Source organism: Hoplias malabaricus, chromosome 3 (genome assembly GCF_029633855.1).
Source record: "Hoplias malabaricus isolate fHopMal1 chromosome 3, fHopMal1.hap1, whole genome shotgun sequence".
NCBI classification, from domain to species: domain Eukaryota; kingdom Metazoa; phylum Chordata; class Actinopteri; order Characiformes; family Erythrinidae; genus Hoplias; species Hoplias malabaricus.
In genome coordinates, this window is record NC_089802.1 from 58,278,865 (window position 1) to 58,301,657 (window position 22,793).

At 37.4% G+C, this 22,793-nt stretch overlaps 1 protein-coding gene across 11 annotated transcripts in view; it reads left to right on the forward strand.

Annotated features, from left to right (window-relative positions):
* Positions 1 to 22,793, forward strand: part of sgip1a (SH3GL interacting endocytic adaptor 1a) — a 72,125-nt gene that overhangs the window by 19,959 nt on the left and 29,373 nt on the right. For all 11 annotated transcript variants that reach the window (XM_066663458.1, XM_066663457.1, XM_066663461.1 and 8 more), the window contains 5 exons: positions 18,125 to 18,188; positions 18,792 to 18,816; positions 20,991 to 21,053; positions 21,735 to 21,789; positions 22,120 to 22,301. In XM_066663458.1, coding sequence (XP_066519555.1) covers positions 18,125 to 18,188; positions 18,792 to 18,816; positions 20,991 to 21,053; positions 21,735 to 21,789; positions 22,120 to 22,301 — 389 coding nt within the window. The remainder of the gene's footprint in view (positions 1 to 18,124; positions 18,189 to 18,791; positions 18,817 to 20,990; positions 21,054 to 21,734; positions 21,790 to 22,119; positions 22,302 to 22,793) is intronic.

Genomic DNA, 22,793 nt, shown 5'->3' on the forward strand with positions numbered 1-22,793 from the left:
ATTAGATTTCGTTAGGAGACATTACTCCCTACTTTGGACAATAGAACCTCCATTGATTTTTGGAATGAGAGGAGACACAAGAGTGAAAGAAAAGAAGAGTAGAAGCGTTAGCATCAGCAAAATCTGAGTAAAGTCCACCAAAGCTGGTTTGAAACACTTGTCTGAAATTCTCTCACTTTGTCAGCCTAGAAATGCCATTTGAGCCTAATGGACTGAGTTAGTGAGAGAGTTAAAAAGTTACTGATGCACAAGGAGGGTATATGGGTAGGGTGGGAGAGGTAATCTCAAGAAGGTTAGCTTTTATAATGGGCCTGCGGAGCTCGTTAAGCAGGCATAGTGAGATTTCGTTGCTCTGCAGTGAACTATACTGAACTCACAGGGGAGGTGTAGCTAGGATTAAATATTCCATAATGGCAGTATTTCACAATTTAACATCATAAAAAGAAACTGATTCTATTATGAATTCCATTTTCAAACAATTTCCTTGTTTAGTTAAACCTATGGTGTACATGTTCAGGCTTAGAGGAAAACCCTTTTGCCCTATATTAGACAAGATTGCAGGACATTACCAAGCTGTCATATATACTCTCAAGTTCTTCTAATAAGAAGTATGTTTTGGACCCATATGAATGAGTCCCTCCTCATTACTAAGCTTTTGGTCACATTTTTGCCACAAATGCCTTGCTGCTGATGACAGTCGGGCAAAACCAGGCTTACTTAACCTTGTTGTTTTTCTCCCAAACACTTCAGAACTTGGCCTTTATCCATACAGTTGAATGTGGAATTGCAAACTTGTGTAGAAGGTGTTTTTATTCATGTTTTTATGTTGTTGATCATTTTGAAATATGGTCACTGAAAATGATTTCATTCTCATTCTGATTCCTCCAGGTCTGCCCTCACTCTCAGGACAAAAACTCCAATCTCCATAATGGTCATTATACAGAAGAAGAAATTCATTCTGATATCACTTTAGAATAAGACCACACTTATAAATGTTTATAAACATATATATATATATATATATATATATATATATATATATATATATATATATATATATATATATATATTGTAATCGGGTTATTTATGTTGATTAATGAGGTTGTAAACACATTAAAAGTCTTCAATTATTCTTTATAACACATTGAGAGGGCAACAGTGACCTGTCATTTGCTAAATGATGAACCCACATCCATCTACTCGCTTAGACCTCAGATCAGTACAGTAAACCTGTCAGGTTCAGCACATATTTGTTAATATGTCTGACCATTTAACCACCAAATGTAATCAATTAACCACCAATAGAATGTCTTTTTAGACGTTGATGATAATGTGGTGCATGTCAACATTTGAAATGACAAAATTCTCAGGTCTTATTCTTTTTCTAGACATTTTTAATAATTTCTTGTATACTTTCCGTATTAGACTAAAAAAAAGTCACGGTCACCCTTTCTATCTATAAAACTATTATTAATGACTTATAAGGTGTTTACAACCTAATTAATTACCATGTAATAAACGAGTGTAAAGACTTTATAAAACATTATAGGTTTATTCTTATTTTAAAGTGGAACTTAACTTCTTAAAGAAAGTCAGTTTTAAAATATATTATTCCAATGAATTAGGGGCTTTTCTATTGGGCTTTCCATCATAAAAATTTCACACAGTCTAAGCTGATATTAAAAAAAAAGATATTGGTGATAAGTACGTACAGTCATATGTTAGTTAACTAAATCTGATCCTTGGTCTAAATCTGATTCTTTGTTTGATGTTTGTTTGTCCTGTTTGGATTGAGAATTCTGGATCCCAGTATCAAAGATTGTGCATTTTGCTGATATATTGCAGTCACAATAAGTTTATTTAATGCACATATATTATAGGTCTAAATATGTCTCTATGCAGCAGCCATAAATGTATATTTGCAGTGAGTTGAGTGCTCTTGTGCTAAGGACGAAGGGAATGTCCGTGGTCAGGCCTAAAGCTATGTTAGCCCTTTGTGAGAACAGAGTTCTGCAGCCTCCTGTCTCACCAAGACATTATTCATATTCCTTATTCATATTTACTCTATTATTGTTTTATATATATATATATATATATAAAAAGAAGGAATCTGGATTTGTACTTTATTCATTTAAGCTGTCCTGAATAATTTACATACTTCAGTATTCATTAGTCATGTTGATATTTGGTTTTGGGTTTAATACTCTGAAGATTTGTCTGTTTTTGTTACATTTTCCATTTGGACATTTATTGTAAAATAGTAGATTATTATTAAATCATGTGGGCATTTACTTTATTGTAGGATTAGAAAACTGCTCAGTGCAGTAAGAGGTGGGTGTACCCTGGGGTTATGGAAAGTTTGATGAATCAGCTCAAATATATATTAATGCTTATCTGAGTTCTACTAGTCTCTGTTGACTAACAATCTGGGAGCTCAGAGCCTCAAACCTGTTATAAAGACTTTTGTCAGTGGATGAGAGTTACCCAGGCACTGCTGCTCAGACAAGTCTGGGGTGGGAGGTTGTGTTACCAATGACTCTTTAGGCCATGGACCAAGAGCTGCATGACTGAGCTCAGCTCAGCTTGCATATCATTCTCACTCAGTGCTGCTTTCCATGAAATCACCACCTCCACCCCACAGCAAACAAGCCAAACGAAAAAAAAATCATAAAGACAATACTTACAGCTTTGTAACAAAACATAACATGCAAACAATGGAATTTGATAGGAATTTGACTTCAGTTTCAGACCAGGCATGAGACGTAATTTCAGAGGTTACTGTTACCGGTTCATCTAAGTGATGGGAACAGGCACTGTTGGAATCAGAATTAAAGATGGGAGTTAAGATATAAGGAGCCCACAGGCATTTTGAGCATTTCTCAGCTACTCATTTCCAGACAGCTACAGAAAATGAGAGGGAGAGAGGGATGCATTAGTAGTGACAGTAGTAGGAGCAAATTGACCGTGTAGGCTGGACTTTGAATATATAATTTTCTCTTTATGTGTCACCCACATTGAGGTTTTACCAACACAAAATTCTGTTCCCACAGCCCTGAGAGTATTACATCATGTTTTTCATGTCCTGCAGGCCATAACTGTTTTCCAAATAGATGAATTCATGCTTTCCTCTGAATATAGCCCATAGCAGGTGCTTGTTTTGTTTCTGTCTCTGATGGGTGGACTTGGAAATTGTCATTGGAGTGCCAGTCTGAAACTTTATTCATTCTCTTTTTGGAATGAAAGTAGGGCTGGGCGATATGGCCAAAATTTATATCACAATATATTTCTTAGTTTCTGTCGGTATGATATAATTCGGATATTGATATGAACAATAAACAAGACACAGAAAAATAGATGGGAAAAATAAGAAGCATGACATCACTGACAAACTTAAATCTCTTGGCTATGTCATTATTAATATTTTTAAACTAACTTTAAAATCAAGCAATGAAATGATGGCAGTGCCCTGTAATGAATGTCAGTCAGTGACAGATGCTGTGAATAATGTATATTGAATGTTTAACTTCTGACATCAGAGGTATCAACAGGACATTCATTCTCCTTTCTTGCAGTAAAAGCTTCTGCTTCTTGGACATTGTGTAAAGTTTCTGTATATTTGATGGAAACCAGCCATATGAGCACTAGTGATGTCAGGTACTGATGTTCGTTGATTAGCCGAATTACTAATTATAAGGGGTGCTAAATAGTCTTTGGGAACTCAAATAAGTTCAAAATAACATCGCTTCCAATATGGCTGTTATGTCTTCTTTAGGCTGAGGTTGCAGAGACCTGAATTCATAACTATGAAAGCGGTAAGAGGTTAAATTCTGCACAAAAAGTGTTTTAATGTTATTGCTGAATCTTGACCAGCTCAGTAATTTAATGAAGCTGTATATCACAGAACAAAAATAGCCTTTGTGTCAATTAACAGTCACCATTTGACTGGCCTCCGTAACCGTATTATTTCTATTCCCAGACACTATTCTCTGAAGCTGGGAGAAAGCCATTAGATTGATTGGTTGTTCCACAGTTAGACAAGTGAAGGATTTGGCAGAACTGACAGATATTGGCAGGGGAGTACTACTTCCCCCTTTAGCCTGAGGCTGAAGGCTTAGACCTTTACCAGAAGTTATACAGCGCTATGACTCAACAAATCAAACCTGCAGCACTCTCGGCATTACAGCCTCGCATGCACTGATGTTTAAGATAAGACATTAAGAGATAATCAGCATAAACTGAAAGGGTTTCAGTGAATGGGACTCCTGCCAGGTTAATTACAGAGAAAGGTATCGGTAGAAATGTAATGTAATGTAAAAAAAAATTATTTCCTATCAGTTAGTGTCTTATTCCATGCATAATATTTGATTTGAAAGATGATTACTTATTTACTTTTATTTACTTCTATGCAAGGCACTGTTAAGAGACTACACAGGTTTGTGTGTGTGTGTGGAACAAGCATTATATTATCAGGTGCACTGCCGTGCATAAAAGCTGCCCATAAGGACAATAAGGCTATTAGTATTCCCATAAACCAGGCCAAATGAGGTTCAGTCCCCATCTGTGTTTAAACACACTTATTTACACAATTCTAAGCTGGCTGACAGCTGACAAAGCAAACATGATTGATATAAAAAGGCTTTCAATCCGGGCAAAAATAAGATTTTTGACATGGATTTATTTTTATTTTCTTCTCCGTTTCAGTCCCTGTCCATTTTGCATTCTTTGCTAAGTTGTCCCACAGTCACACAATATTACCAAGCCAGGAGGGGGAGGACCAGTACATGCCTCCCCTGAGAGGCACAGCGAGTTACTGCCTCTTTATGCAACAACTGTTGGACAGCTCATCACGCTTGGAGGAGAACAATAACTAGACCATCCTGTTAGCTAAAGGATGCCTGCATGGAATATCAGTGAACTGAGTGATGGAACATTTTTAGCACTGGACTGGAGCAGGCAGTCATTAGCATCTGTAGACCACGACTGGTAAATGAAGAACATCATCCACACACTTAAGAGATTATTGCCAAGATTATGTATCATGTAATGCTTTAATGTTTGAATTTCCTACATTAGTGCAGGTTATACCATACATTATCGCCTGGATCTGTGACTGTCCAAAATAAACAAGTGTCCCCAGTCTGCTGTGTACAGTCATTAGGGGCTGCTTGGACAGCTGTCACTAAAGTTAGCTGCAGTGTGAAATGTAGGTGGGAAAGGATGAGAGCAGTGGCTCTTAATGTTTTTTATAATTAGTCTGGGTGACGAGTGGTAGTATTATGACTAGAGCTGAACGATTTTTCTGTATTCAGTGTTGTGATTGCAAATGAAATTGCAATTACTATTTATAAATTTTTGTCTGGGCCTGTTTTTATTATAACCAAGTAGATCTGGCTATAATTGTGAGTGCTGAATGTAGAGTGTCAGACTCATTTATGTGTGGTTTTGTCATGTATACAGTGCCTTGTTTGGTTGCCTCTGATTGGTCTGACTCATTTATAAGTTCTATGTAGCTGTTTAAATCTTTTGAAGTCATTTGTTTTTGATAGCCTATAATTAAATTCGGAGCTCTTACAGATTTGAGAATTGTGATTTTAATACAAAAACGGTTTTAGTTGCTCAGCCCTAACAAAAAAAAGAATTAACTACTCTCCAGCCAAAAATGTATATTTATTTCAATCTTTATTTATTGCATTTTAACTGCAGCATAGTAGCTTACTTATGTCGCTGCAGGAGCTGGTGGTTTCCATAGTTGTCTATGTGAAGCTTTGTGTATTCTCCTTGTGCCTGTCATGCAGCCACTGAGGTACAAACTGGTCAGTGTGCTCATAGTGCTGTTACCAAGCCTGAGTGGAAATGGAAGAGTTGCAAGTAGAAGAAGTGTTTTTGTCATAGAACATGTGACAGATTGTAAGTTGGTGACAGGCACAGCCAAAAGTAGACTAACTGCATTTTTATTTTTGGAGTTTATAAATATAAATACTTATTCTGTTCTTTTATTTGATATTCTAGGCCATATGTTGAATAACTTACATTTTAAAAATGATGACATGATGTTTTTAGTGACTGGATTAAGGTGAAGGTGTCATTGTAATTTGTGAACTGATGACTTTTAAACTCAAATGTTGTTCTTTTGTTGTATTTATTTTTATTTTTTTTTAATCTTTTTCCCCCTGGGAGAAAAGGGCCATCTTCTAGGAAATAACTGGTGGCACAGTGATACTTCGGTTCATCACATAAACTATCTGTCCAAGACTAAAATATTCCCTGGCTAACAAACAGGAGGAGTACCTAACTGTACACTAGGCTGGTTCTGTGGACATTGACAATGCCATGGTGTTTCACCATTTAAAAAAATAAATCTAATTAGGCGTAGGTTTAAGCTTATCATCTCATACTCAAGTGCAGCTTTGATGTAAGAGCACCTTTGAAGTAACATCACGCCATGTTTTATTTGGTTTGTTGTTTTTGACATAAGATCTGAGAAAGTTAATAAACTTGTGTCTTCCTAGAGAAATCTGATAAAAGATATTTATTATAAATATAAATATAGGAAGGAAAATATTTGTTAATTTTTGAGGTGATATTTTTGCCCTAAAATTACAGCTTAAGAGTCATTGTGATGCTTCACTGACCTGTAATATGGAGAACAGAGCGTCTGCACTCAGCACTGCAGAAACTGCACTCTGTAACATTTGAAGGAGGGTAGGAAATCAAACCCCAATTCTCCCAATTGATTTCAAAACAGAGCTGTAAATATTAATTACACAAGGGGGAGCCCCAGAAGCAAAACACTCAACTCTTACCTTGTGTTCCTTTAAGCACAACAGAACAATACCCATCCTGATTACACTGCCCTTCTCTAAATGACAGATTTGAGTGACTGTTCCTTTATAGGGACACTACCTAAGATTTGGGTTTTTTTGCACTTGAGGCTCCCCCTAGTTTAATTCATTTTTACAGCACTGTTCTGAAACTATTGTGGACGGGGCTGGATATTGGTCTCCTACCCTCCTCCAGAAGTTACATAGAGCAGTTTCTGCAGTGATGAGCCCAGAGTAGCAACAACAGAGGCCCTATTCAGTTTATTACAGGTCAGTGGAGCATCACAATAATTTTGAAGCAGTAATTTTAAGGTAAAATATTATGCAGTGTTCCTTTAATGTGTTATTAGTGAATTAGACTGTTTATTAATAAACATTGATATTAAAACTATAGCTAGTAACTGATTTGACACATTGCTCATCGTTTATCACATTTATGTGAAAGCCATCTATTCTCCCGTAAGAGAAAAATGACACTGTTCCAAATTTGGGATAACAGCTGAACTGGATAAACACAATAATGGATCAGAAAAAAAATCCCAGCTCAGCTATTCAGAAGATAAACAGTCATTAAAATTCCCACCCACCATAAATCCCCACACTATGATATAGTGGATTCACCAGTGGTTTGAATGGAATTCTTCCAGCAGCAAAGCATGCTATAAACACTGACAGCCAGGCACTCAGGCTACTGAGAATCAGCCTGTGGCTAATGGTGTCCCCTGCTAATTCTCTTCAGCCCATTTATCTGGGCCCTGGGCTGTTTGCTAAGTATCAGCCAAGAAGTCTACTGTCATGACTGCATCATGCCATATCTACAGCCCTCCTCTCTTGGCTTTAGGAAAGATGTGGAGCTGAAATGTCACCACAGGACTTTTTTCATAGCAGGTCAGCTGTTTGTTTGTTCAGAGTGATGGAAAATCGATCAGCAAAGAACAACCAGCCTCGCCTCTGAGAATAAAGCCTGCTTTGTACCCCCAGCAGAGAGAATGCAGCGTTAATGAACCTGTAATTTTTTTCTACATTGGAATATTGATCTGCGACAACACTGCTCTATAGGAAGGAATGTGATCAAACGTTCCAGGCAGGTTCAGACAATATGGAAATGTGACACTGAACATTTATGCAATAAATTATTGATTTTCTACAAGTTTAATATCGCTTGATACAGAACTGATGGGATTAGACGCGTTGGGATTTACTGGAGGGGATCAGTGAAATCATTCATGCATGCAGCAATTCTCAGCCCATAATAAACTTCAGAGAGGGCAAAACATTTCTGACTATGTGACTGAGTATTTTATTGCAGCTCTATCACAACTATATATACATACATTAACCATAATATCATGACCGCCTCCTTGATTCTACGCTCACTGTCCATTCTCTCAGCTCCAATAACCAAACCGGTTATATATATAATCAAAAGTTTTCAACTTTTTTCTTTCTTCTATGTTATTACCCTGAGACATGAAATTATGTACAGAAAACATTTGATTGCGTGCATGTATATACCTTAATGAGTGGCCAGTTTAATCATCATCATATCATCATCTTTCAGACAGCATATTCTACAGGATTGACTCTACTATGTCATTACTTTGACATATTTAGGAGCTATTTCATCAGCTCAGAGAAGAGCTAGAGTAATGCCTCTCTCTCTCTCTCTCTCTCTCTCTCTGCTCACATTGTAATAGCCTCTGCTCTCTTAAGCTCAATGGAGTGTTGAGCATTAATCCTTGCCTAAGCAAATATGCCATGTGAAGTCAAGCTGTGATACATCAGACTAAACAATCAGGCCCAACTATTGTGGTTCATGGTGCCTTTCCTCGTCCCCCACTTTTTTCTATTTGGTGAAGAGTTGGGTTGCCTTTGTCAAGGGCATTAGCAATTAAAGTCTTGATATTGAGCCTTGCATTACCAAAAAAAATTAATATATTGGTTAATTTTCTGTAATCCTTCCTGATCAGGGCCAAGATGGTTCCGGAGCCTACCTGGAATCACTGGGTGCAAGATAGGAACACACACTGGACAGTGGACACTCACACAGTCCCTCACACACTCACACGCACTCAGACCAATGGAGGAAAACCAAGCACAGTGACGCAGTGAGAACACACCAAACTCCTCCCAGCAAGTGACCCGAGGCAGGGGTTGCTGCTCACCCAAAGATAATTATCATGTTGATTGCAGTGTATTTTTAAACTTATGTTTATCTATAATAGTCACACCTAATACATTATTATAATACAAGAGAAAATATTATACTGTACTACATAAAATATAATACTATGCTGTAATCGTGCCTGCTGCCTCGCCCAATTCAAATATTCATAATGAAATTTCAGTAACACCTTACCAAAAGTCATCAATAATTAGTCTTAATGCCACCTAAAAATATAATTTAAAGCCTTACAACATTAGTTTTGAACATTTTCTCTGGTTAACAAGCAGCCTTTATGTCAACTGATGCTTGTTGGAATAAGCCTTTATGAATGTTTAAGTAGATTTGTATCTGTTTTCATGAAAGACTTGTGAATGTCAGGTGGCCTTAAATGGTCACCTGCATAGGGTTATGAAATATCATTATGAAAGGTAATGCATAAAGAGAAAAAGAAAGAAACTGTCTAACAATAGCAGAATAATCATTATCCAGTGTATCAGTTTTCACACTGAAAGCAGAGACCAACCAGTCATTTGATAGTGATCACAGTTTTTGCTGCATTGTTTAGTATTTGATATGAATCTTCTGGCTGAGAGATAAATAAAACTTATTGAATGCAAATTGTCTGTATAAGTATTTACAAAATATATGCATTGTGTAAAACAGAGAAATGTACTTTTTTCATGACTGCTGAGGAAAACGTTCCTCCCAGTTTTAACGCTGTAGCTAAACCTGGTTATAGACGAGAATTGCTTTTCAGCTCAAGGCCTCAATGTCTGGTGTTCTCTCTGAAACCTTGAGAGAGATCGACCCTCTTAGCGCTTTTAGATAGTGTCTTAAATAAACCAAATATTGCTTTTTAAATGAGTGCTGTTGGCTATGGCATTAACAGCATGTTATGGTTTTATTGGAATTGTGGAGGTTTTATCACCTTGAAAAGAACTTCGTCTTAGTCTTCATATTAATATATGTGCTTTAGCCTAGGTATTAACATTCCATATTTATGTGAGCTTCTAATCTAAACACTTTTAATCCTTATTAAATTGGTGCAATGTGCAGAGATCTGAACATTTAGCAGAGCTTTTGAATGGCAGATAGTATAAACTGAGTGGGGCCTGTTTGCAGGGTTGTACATTGTACTGACCGGAGTAAATAATAAATCCTTGACAAAGTCTGGGAGTGAGAAAGGCATCAATCTTCCTCACTGTGACTGGAAGAGGATCAGAAGTGGACAGAGCGAGAGAAATTGAGTGGGGGGGAATGAAGAAAGACAGCACAGATGAAGACGAACAGATGGGAGCCCTGGCGTGGAGATTAGGTTAGAGTTCTTGTGAATGAGACTCAGCAAATGGATCACTGCAAAATATCCTTGTGCCTGAGGAAACAGATTTCATACACATTTTTTGATTCATAGTATTAAAAGATTACTTTAGTTGTACAATAGCTGGATCATAGCCGTTATGTGTTGGACATGGTCTTGGCTCTCTTTGCCTTTGGCCTGGTCTGCCGGAACTCTTTTGTCTCTGTTTTTGCATGCTCTTTGGTGCAGATGAGCTCTTCCCCTGACCCACTTTGCACCGTGCTGCCCATCGCTTGCTGAGGGACAACTCAAGCAAAGTGTGTCCTTTCAGTTTGTGCAGTCATCTGACCAGTGCTGCGTGCGTGTTCAGAGCTCATTGCTTACACTGCCACTACTGGGATAGTAAAAAACAGACCCAGAAATGACTGCTATGCCCAATGATGGTGAATCATATCAGTATCAGCTGATATTTACCTTACAATTTATTGGCACCTGACCATTTCCTAGCATGGGCCGATATTGCAAACCTATATTAGGTGGCATTTACATTGATCAACCATTACATTATGGCCACCTCCTACACTTACTGACCTTACAGGTGCATTCTGTAGCATTATAGTCCATCTGTTGCTCTGCATTTTTTTGTCCTCTTTCACCATATTCTTCTGTGGTTAGGATGCCCACAGGACCCCTTCAGAGCAGGTATGATTTGGGTGGTTGATCATTCTCAATGCTGCAATGACACTGACTTGGTGGTGGTGTGCTAGTTTGTGCGTTGTGCTTGTTTGAGTGGATCAGACACAGCAGTGCTGCTGGAGTTTTTAAACACTGTGTTCTCTCAGTGTCTACCCTGTTAGACACACCTACCTTGATTCACCTTGTAAATGTAAAGTCAGAGACAGTAGCTCATCAGTTTGTGCTGGTCATCCTCTAGTCCTTCATCAGTGGACACAGGACGCTGTTGGCTGGATATTCTCAGTCCAGCAGTGAAACAGAGGGCTTTTAAAACTTCAGCACCACTGCAGTGTCTGGAAAAAAGTATTTTTGATTCTGGTATTAGTATTATTATTTTTTGAAAGTATAATAAAATATGCCTAGACACACCAGTCAATTTGACTTTCAAGTGTGTAATACTGTGTAAAGCAGATAGTACATGTCCTTTCATTTTCAGTCAAAATATCAATGAAGTACAAGTTATTCAACAAACCCTTTCAGGAAGAAAGGAGAGACTGAACCCCGGTTCCTATAATAGGCTGCGTTTAATAGAATTGATGTAGCTGTCCTGCATATGAATGTACTCTTATTGTAAATGCGTCTGCTGTAGGTTTTATGTGAATTCTATTTTGTCGCTGTTTTGTATAATCATAAATGTAACAGGTTTACGTGCTATTGCAGTGGAAAAAGCCCAACATGCCCTTGGGACTGGGCGGCTGAATCTCTGTCTGAGTGGATGATGCTTATCTGTCTGCACCATGGTCTGTGTGTGAAAGATACCATCACTAAACAGAGCAAAGGATACTGCTGTTTCATAATGCTGAGCGTGCACCAGGAGGCTTTAATATAATATAAGAATATTATATAATAATATAAGAAACATGGTTGGACTAGATCATGCACCATTTATATAGGGTATTTATTGGGAGTCTGCCATCCCCCTCTCCACTTTGCTGCTGTAAGAGCTTCTTCTCTTTGGCAAGGGCTTTAAAATAGATGCTGGATTAACTGTGGTTATTTGATGGCATTCAGCCAGAGGGAAATTAGTTGGGTCAGGGACTGATTTTCAAATATTATTAAATGTACAAACAAGTTTTTAAACTTTTTATGTAACATTCTTCCGCTCATTTGTTATTTTATGGTACATGTTGTGTAGTATTAAACATGTCAATATTCTAACTACAAACCAGAAAAAAAGTTTAGAGAAAACTAAAAATGAAGTATTGCTAAGTAGTGCTACGTTCATGATCTCTTACATTGAAATCACCATCTTTAAACTTCCTAAACCAAACCTCACACATATTTTTGGATATATTATCTCCAAGAACAGAACAAATCGATCCACATGCTTTTGTAGAGCTTTTTTCTTGAAGGGACTCATAATGAATGGAGTGACAAATTTGCCTCAAGCTCTATTTTCAAACTACTCAATTTTTAGCTTTTTTTTTATTGTATGAAATGAAAATTGTTTTATTTGTGAAATTTGTTTTTAATTTTACGTCATATAAAAACAGCTTCAAAACCTATTTGTATGCCTAATAACTTTATATCAAAATATCTCACCAACTCAGTCCAGTGAACACAGATCCGCTGCCTAACAGCCTAGTGCTGAGGGGTTTTATAGAACTCTGGCTGACAATGGTTATTGTGATGTAAGCTCCTGATCAGATGCTCCAGAACATTATATTTTATTTAATGCCATGATTTTTTAGATTATATAAACTGTTTAGACAGTGTGTAGATAATACATTCTAAGTGTACATTACAAACTTTATAATATAATTTGTCTTCAGATTCTTTCTTGCCTGTTGAACTTTACCACAAGCTGGCATTCCATCTGTAAAGAAGTTTACGACATGTTTTTTTAAGCACTGTTATTTTCCTCCTAATCTACAGCCCCCTGAATGGCCGCTTGTTTGGTTTATTTTCATGGTTCTGTTGGCTTCCTGTTTGCTGAGCAGGCAACCCGAGGCTTACTGCTGTCAGTTCTTGTGGCTGTACCTCGGTGACATTAGCCCTGGGTAGCTACTGCTAATTACGTTATTGCTTCCGCTGAATGTCCACATGGAAGCTATTAAGGGATTGCGTCTTTATTACATTTATTGCCATTAAGCCATGTTGTGTTGGCTTTAGTGTTTTACTTTGGCGTAGAATAAATTCATGGATCTGTGTATGTTATTCTAGCAGCCAAGCTGGGCCTCATACACTAATGTAGCAACAGGCAGAAGCCACCATTTATTTATTGAATTTCCAAGCAAAACAGCCATTAAGTGCAAGTTACTCATTTGTAGCATCAGGACAAAACAGGAAAACATATATTTATCAGACAATTACACAGAACGCTGTGACACAAATTACAAAAATAGAACATGACAGTGCTCTATGGTTAATTATGTATTTTTATCCTTGGAGGACATGTTTATATAGTTTGAATGGTTGCAGGTTTCCATATTCTTCATTCGCAAATCCTGAGAGACGTGCTTATGTGCATACAAATGCACACAGTCATGCATGTCCACTTCTGAGATTATTAGGTAGGCAGCCATCATAGATTGGAAGAGTGTGTAGGATGGCATCTCTAATAGCAGGCTGGCTGGTGCCTGTGCCCATTTCTGTGGACCTTAGTGGGTGTGTTTAGCTGGCAGCACAGCAGGGAGTGAGGAGGGTGACTGTTTTGATTAGAGTGATCTGCTGTGTGATTGAATCAGTTTTGAATCTTGTGGGCTTCCCTTTTTACTTAATGTTGTAAACATGTCCCTTGATTCTACCAGATACATGCTGGATTAGAATCATTGGCAGTAAATCAAAGTGTGTGTGTGTGTGGTCAACCAAGCTGTGTACATAAGGAACTCCTGTGGGGGACATAGATACATATCCCCTCAATAGCCTTGTTGCATCTGCGTTTTTCCTGTATTTTTACAAATTTCAGCTCCTCCCTCACCTCCCCCAGTTCCTTTTTTCCCCTCACTGTTTTCACTTGCATGTAATTGTATACTGAATGTTCTTGGCCCATTTTTGTAAAAGCATCATAGCATTAAGTTTAAAATCATTTAACAATTACCTGATCAGTAAAGGTTTAAGTATTCAGAATTTACAGTCAGACAACAAAGTAGAACAATTATCTTCTTATTCCAGAGCCTGAAACCTCAACAGCGTTGAATGTGTTAAGGATTATTTGAATGAGAAGAACAAAACAAAACCATAACCTGACCTTGTGAGGTGTGGAAAAAATAGCACTAAAGATTTCCTGGAAAACTGAAAGAAAGTGTCCCAAAAATCAAGGAAACTAATAAATTGAAGGATTATACACACTAAAAATTTAAAACACCATAAACATAAGTTTAATAATTATATTTAGCTGTTTATTCTGTTTAACTTTGTTAAATGTGTTCGCCCTTATTACAAACCCTAACCTGACTTGACATTAGGGATAAGTTTCAGATGTCCTTAGAGAAATCAGGAAAACCATCATGCAGGGGTTAAACATTAAGCGGAAGGGTTAGTCGAGCCATGGCCTGTGCTGGCTTTGTGTCCAGATGGGTCTCTGCTGGGAGGAGATGTGAGGGAATATTCTGTGAAGATCAATAAAGACATGAGCTGAGCTGTAGCTGTCTGTCACTGCAGAGGCCTGCCAGGATGGAACCTGATACACTGTGCTGATTATACGTTATCACTAATGTGCCTTTTCATATGTTCTCACCACAGATGATTGAGAGATGAGGTTTGCTGTTTGGATAAAGTTGAGATTTTCTCTTTATTGTTCCAAAACAATAGACAACAGTCAATTTTAAGTCATAGAAATTGGAAACTTTGTTGAGGAAATTCTTATTATTTCAAACTGCTGCTAGTGCAACGCCATTGAACAGCTTTACATATCACAAGGAGAACACAAATGGCCAGAATCTGTCACATCAGCTGACAGACGGCCAAGCTAAATAGCTAGCAAAGCTTTTTAGGACTCCTGGCTTCAGACAGCTGAAGTGTCACTGGTGATCCAGCCAGCTATCGCCTGATGATAGGGTCCGTGTTTTGCACTGCTACAAGTTCATGAACAAACAGTGTAGCCTAAGTTCACTGACGCCAATTATTATTATAATTTTGTTTATAGGGCTGCAACTAATAATTATTTTGATAATCGATTAATCTGTCGATTATTTTTTTCGATTAATCAATTATTAATCGGATAAAAAGGAAGACAAGCCAAATTTGGTTTCCTGTCTGTTACTAACATATTCAGGATACCATCAGTGAGAACAGCTGCTTGCTGTGGTGTGCAGATCTTCTTCAAAACATAGTCAGCAATGCTGGGCTGTTTTTATCTGAGGTGAGAAAGTGTACATGAACATACATCTTTTTTAAGTTAATAACTACTGATCTAAAATGCAGGCAAATTGAAATTACATAAATGGATATTGGGTGATGCTGTCATGTGCTGAGAATAAAAGGGAAATTCAACTAACACATGATCAGATATCGTTAAGATATTTAAGATTTTAGAGAACTAATGTTGTAATTGTATAAGGAACACACAAAATACCATTATTAAAAATTAGTGTTTACATGAAGAATTAACCCAACCGTTACATTAATTTCACATTTATCAATATTTAACAGTGTATGTAATGTAATATACACTTATAATGTAATACACACTTGGCTGTGATACTCAAACACTAACACGCAATGCCAGTCAGAAAAGACTTTGAAAAAGGCTTTAAATGTATTATTTTAACTCTGAACTGCCGCCACATTTAAGGTGGAACGGAAAACTCGCTAAATACAAGAGTGATATAAATTTACTAAAAATGAGACATCTTGTTTAACTACTCTAGCAGGCTCTAGTGACATTGAGTGAGAGAAAAACTAACGTCGCTAACGTTAGCTCGACTAAAACTACGGTTTGTTTTGGAACTGCTGGTCGAACTGACACATTTAAGGTGGAAGAGAAAACTCGGGGTGAAGCTAAGGGTTGTTCGCTAAACGCGAGTGTAATATCAATGTACTAAGAAAAACAAATGTTGTTTAACTACTCCAGCAGGCTCTAGTAACATTGAGTGAGAGAAAAAGTAGAATTAACTTACTATACTCAATCTCTTTCACACATAGCTCCAACAGGCTTCCTTTTCAGATGCTCATGCAGTGATGTTGTGCTGCCGTGCCATGCGAGATCAGCTGTGCACATTTTGCACCTAATGCTGTTCCATAAAGGCGTTAATGTACAGTGTTCCCATACTTTTGATGACTTACATTTTAGGTCGTACATTTTTCTCTCTGCTTGTGCTAACATTATCCTCTGCTGTGACCGCCTCCGCCATTTTTCGAACCCTTCTTCCAGAGTTCGTCACGTGTAGCAACTGTACCTATGTGTATAATAACTTAGACCCAACTAATCGATTATTAAATTAGTTGCCAAATATTTTAACAATTTAACTAATTTAATCGATTAGTTGTTGCAGCCCTATTTGTTTATTATCAATAATTTTTGTAATTTTTTTATTATTTGTTTTTGGACTCAAGGATATTAAGTAGCAGTTTTGCTGTAGGAACATTTCTGTGAGGATCTGATTGCACTCCTGAGGCTGGATACCGATGCTTAAAGATTATATCTTGCCTACGGTACATTTCTTCATATGTTTTGGGAGTGCCCCACTGTTGCTGCTTTTTGGGCTAAAATTGCTAAACTGTTGTCCACTCTGGTTTCCCTGAATGTCCCAGTTACTCTTTCCACTCTCGTGTTAAATGACTTTTCTGGACTTGCTGCATCTAAGTGTACAAAGCGCATTATTTTAACAGGACTGCAGCCAAATGAATGGTTACACTCCGATGGAAACCTCCACACACTCTCTTAGTCAGAGCATGCACATAGTCCTATATAGACATAATGTGCATGGACCTATCTATGGCCCGGGTTAATGGTGCAAAAGAAGCAAATGTTAATTTTTTGTATAATGCAATTGACATATTGAAGAATATGTTGAAGCCCCCTGTTCTTTCAATGAAAAAAACAATAACAAATAAAAATTTGAAAAAAAAAGAAAGATTCCGCATTTAATCCTAGGAATACTGTATGCTTCATCACTCCAGAGATGGTAAGCTTCTTCATAGCCCAATTGAAGGGCATTATACTCCTCTGCCTTTCTATGGAGGTTGTTCCAGCTGTGTGTGCAAAGTTGAAAATCTTGATATTATTACTGTATACAGAGGCTGAATTGCATATGTAAATATGCGTTTATGAGAGTGACAGATTCAAATGTGAGCACACAGTGGTCCTGGCTGTTTAGTGTTTTTTTTTTTTTTTTTTTTTTTTTTACACTACTGTGACCCATGATATGTTCATAGAACATTTTCACAATGTACAGTTTGTGTTTGCATGGCCATATGGATCTTAAATGCATGATCATTATATTGGGGTAAAATATACTCATTAGGCTAGAGTAGTATTGCAAAAGAACATTCATAATGTCTACTTTTTTTCACTTTCTGTCACATGCACAGTAACAGAATATTAGTATACTGCCATTCAATTATACATGAAAACCTCTGTTTTCTTCTTTGATGTCTAAGCTTTCTGTACTGACCTTTTTGAACCATCACTCACATTTCAAATACAAACACACAGATGTGAAGCCTCTCAAACACAGTGGGTAGTGGTTAAATGTTTCTGAAGCTTGTGTGTGTCTGTGTGTAAAATCCTGACAAGCTGCATGACTTGGACATAAAAGACAGTGTTCAACAAAGCTGCTTCTGTCACAGTGAGAAGTGATAAACATTGCCTAAGGAAGTGGAAATATGAAATAATTATAGTTATTTGCAACCGCACTGTAATCTTTGGGGGGATGTTGTTCTTTTAATAAAACAATCAGTATTCCCTCCACTGTTTTGTAGGCATACTCAAATCAACAGGTATTCAAAAAAGCTCCTAATGTTAATGCAGGTTTGCTGTGATAGTAGCCTCACATATTTTATCCACAATACTGCAATTAAAAATTAAAATTAATTATCTGTTTGTGCCACTGTTCCATTGTGTTAATAAAAAGGCACTTTTTCTGTATACTTGTTCACATACACACTTGTATTTGTATGAGCTGAACTGACCTTTATCCATCTCTCTCCTTTTATCTGCAGGATTGAAAAAACGTACCAGGAAGGCCTTTGGGATACGGAAGAAAGAGAAGGACAGTGACTCCACGTCAGTATTGTTTTCCTCCGATATCTCTGACTCCATAACAAGTATCATGAGTATATGAAGCAGTTATCATAAACAGGACTACTGCAGATTTTTTAAAGAACAGAAAAGCTAAGAAGTGACACTAGATCTCTCAGATGACTCCTCTAGGCCTGTGAAAACATAGACGTTGTTGTCATTTCTACATAGCCTTTTCCCCTTTAACACCACTGGGAGCATGAAGTCAATAGCTCAGTGGACTCTTTACCGAATGTATTGTGACTATAAGCTGCTTAACTGTGCTCCTCCTGTACTGTTGACCAGAGGTGGACTGTCTGAGGTTGTGTTGGGGCTCTAAATAAACAATGGACAGTTGTTTTAAAGGTGTGTGTGTGTGTGTGGGGGGGGGGTTGGTAGTTTTGTGAGTGAGTCTGTGTATCTATGTGTTGTGTATCTGTTATTTGCTTGTACATAGGTGGGATTATGTTCAGTGTTGTGAGGACTAGGTGTCTGAGTGCAAATTGCTGTTGCTCTCGTATTTGGAAAAGAAGACTTGCATGTTAAGTGGGTATCAAACTAACACACACTCTCTTTCTCTCTGTCTCTCTCTGTCTCTCTCTCTCTCAGGGGGTCACCAGACCGAGATGGAGCAGTAAGTACTTCTCTTGCAGTAATTATAATGAATTACATCTGAATTTCAACATTATGAAGCGACAATATTGCAAACCGGATTCCAAAAACGTTGGGACACTAAACAAATTGTGAATAAAAACTGAAAGTGCCAACATTAAATATTTTATTCAGAATAGAACACAAATCACAGATCAAAAGTTTAAACTGAGAGAATGTATCATTTTAAGGGAAAAATATGTTGTTTCAAAATTTCATGGCGTCAACAAATCCCAAAAAAGTTGGGACAAGGCCATTTTTTACCACTGTGTGGCATCCCCCTTCTTCTTACAACACTCAACAGACGTCTGGGGACAGAGGAGACCAGTTTCTCAAGTTTAGAAATTCATGTCTAATACAGGCCTCTGTTCAATCTGTTCAATCGTCTTGGGCCTTCTTTGTAGCACCTTCCTCTTTATGATGCGCCAAATGTTCTCTGTAGGTGAAAGATCTGGACTGCAGGCTGCCATTTCAGTACCTGGATCCTTCTCCTACGTAGCCATGATGTTGTGATTGCTGCAGAATGTGGTCTGGCATTATCTTGTTGAAAAATGCAGGGTCTTCCCTGAAAGAGATGACGTCTAGATGGGAGCATATGTTGTTCTAGAACCTGAACATAGTTCTCTGTGTTAATGGTGCCTTTCCAGACATGCAAGCTGCCCATGCCACAAGCACTCATGCAACCCCATACCATCAGTGATGCAGGCTTCTGAACGGAGCATTGATAACAACTTGGGTTATCCTTATCCTCTCTGGTCCGGATGACATGGCGTCCCAGTGTTCCATAAAGAGCTTCAAATCTTGACTCGTCTGACCACAGAACAGTCTTCCATTTTGCCACACTCCATTTTAAAAGACCCCTGGCCCAGTGCAAACATCTGAGCTTGTGGAGCTTGCTTAGAAATGGCTTCCTCTTTGCACTGTAAAGTTTCAGCTGGCAACGGCGGTGGATTGCGTTCACTGACAATGCTTTCTGGAAGTATTCCTGAGCCCATTCTGTTATTTCCTTGACAGTGGCATTCCTGTTTGAGGTGCAGTGACGTTTAAGGGCCCGGAGATCACGAGCATCCAGTAGAGTTTTACGGCCTTGACCCTTACGCACAGCAATTGTTCCAGATGCTCTGATGATGATAACTTAAGGTCTTTGCTATTTTACGCTGGGTAACACCATTCTGGTATTGCTGCACTATCTTTCTGCGCAACAATGGTGGAATTGGTGATCCTCTTACCATCTTGGCTTCAGAGACACACTGACACACTGAGAAGCTCTTTTTATACCCAATCATGTTGTCAATTGACCTAATTAGTGTTAATTGGTCTTCCAGATGTTCGTTATATGCTCAATTTCCTTTTTCCAGCCACTTATTGCTACTTGTCCCAACTTTTTTGGGATTTGTTGACACTGTGAAATTTTGAATCAATATATTTTTCTTTTAAAATGTTACATTTACTCAGATTAAACTTTTGATCTGTCATCTATGTTCTATTACGAATATAATATTGACATTTGCCATCTCCACATCATTGCCTTTTTAGTTTTTATTCACAATTTGTTTAGTGTCCCAACTTTTTTGGAATCCGGTTTGTAATTTCCTGACTTAAAAAGATTTTTTTTTGAATTATATATGACATGTAAATTCAATATAGACCCAATTTACTGTCATTTTACTGTGTATTAAATATTTCTCTACATTATCATAAATATGATTATGTGCACAATAACTAAATCACAGATTTATATTCATAAGCATGTTACATTTTATTTTGATGCATTTTGCACTATTGCTATTGTTAATATGTTAGATTTACTGTAAACGAAAAATGCATTCAGGAAATGTATGACAACAAACTTTTATATTATTTGTATTATAAAATGTATGACACAGATCAATAATCTGCATTATATTTTCATTCATGGATTACAACAGCAGGACCAGCCACAGATTGAACTGGTACTGCATTTAGAATGAATCCTGACCATTAGTCATAGAGTGTAGAATCTAGTATCGATGTTAGTATAAGTTATTTACCATTTGGAATACTCACTAATAGATTCCCCTGAAGTGTCTTTACAGTAGCATTGTTCATGTGGTGCTGGTAAAGTTTATTGAATCATTTTGTAAAACATAACTAGCTTCTGTTGCAACTTGTTTATAGCCACAGAAGAAGACCAATGGAGCTCCCAATGGCTTCTATGGAGAGATTGATTGGGACAGATATGTAAGTTTAATAGATTCAAACAAGATACATTTATTATAATAGATACATTTATTCTGGTTGGAATATACACTGTGTCAAGCTTGAAATTTCAAACCCCATTTCCAAAAAACTTGGACACTATGCAAAATGTAAATGAAAACAAAAAGATGTGCAAACTTATTTCAATTTAAACCATATTTAATCTTAAACAATATAAAGACAACATTTCAAATGTTGAAAATGAGGAAATATGATATGATATGATATGCCCATTTTGAATATGATGCCAGAAACACATAACAAAAATCTGGGATGGGGCAAGTCAAGATAAAGAAAAATTTGTGTAAAAAAAATTATTTAAGTTAATTGCTCAGTGTCAAACTTGATTCTGTTTAAAATGAGCACCTTAGAGAGGATGAGTCTTTAAAAATGAAGATGCCAGGAGTCTACCACCCTGTGAAACACTGTGCAGGTAAATAGTGAAATAATTCAATTCAAGAATAATGTTTCTCAATGTAAAATACCAAAATCATATGTGGATTTCAACATCTCTTTTAAAGATTGGGAGAATCCAAGAAGAAATCTCTATATGTTTATATAGAGTTTATATTCCAGTATTGTTTATTTGCATTTTGCAGTGTCCCATTTTTTTCTGGAAGTATGGTTTGTACTAGAACTTATCATAGCTTCTCTCTTTTGTAGAACTCTCCTATGGTGGATGATGAAGGTTATAGCATCAGACCAGATGACGAAGCAGATATCCTAAAACTATGCCATCTGAGGAAACTATTTCATCTGAGCAATTTGATGGGAATATCTTTATTTACCTGATTCTCAGTAAAAGTAAAAAAAACAGATTGTTTTGCAAAACATGAGTAGTTGACAACTTGATTGTGACCAGTTTTACATTTTATCAATGAAGAAAAATAATTCACATGCAGATATATATTTTTTTTTGGGGGGAGGGGGGTGTTAGATAAAAAGTATGTAATGGAATTGGCTTACAACTCACTCATTCACGTTTAACAAAATGCTGTGCTGTTTCCTATATGATACAGCGTGTCATTGTTCCTTAACAATTACCTACGATCCCCTAAGGAAAAGAGCCACTTCTTTTCGTCCAGTGAGTCAGAAGAGGAGGAGGACCACCGCAGAAAGTTTAAGATCAAGATCAAACCCCTGCCTGCAGACAGTGCTGATTTTGTGGCTCCTTCAGTAGATGAATTAAAAGCCTCCATAGGCAACATAGCTCTCTCTCCCTCGCTTCTGGTGAGTCCTACCTATGTTACCCAGAGTTACTTAAGTTTTGCTTGAGTCTTTCAATCCAGTTTCTTTTGTTGGTCATGCATTTATGTAAACATGGTTTTTCAGTTCCTGTGGTGGATTGTATGAAATTGTTGCTGATTTTAATATCTGCACCCATTCATGTTGCATATCCTATTTTGTGCTGGCAGTAGAAAAGTGCAGGATCTGAGTTCAGGGCCTGATAAGACTATTCACAAAAAGTAGCATCTCACTCTATTGGTCCACGTTTAAAAAACCTTTAGCTAATGGAGACATTGTCCATGTTCTTGGAGGTTTAGGTGATGAGCAGGTAAGCCACATGTTGACAAAAGCCACAGCCCATATCGTGCCTTTTGTCTCCCTACAACCATTTATTCATTCATTCATTGTCTGTAACCACTTAGTTCAGGGTCACGGTCGGTCCTGAGCCTACTTGGAATCACTGGGCGCAAGGTGGGAACACGCACTTAAAGGGGC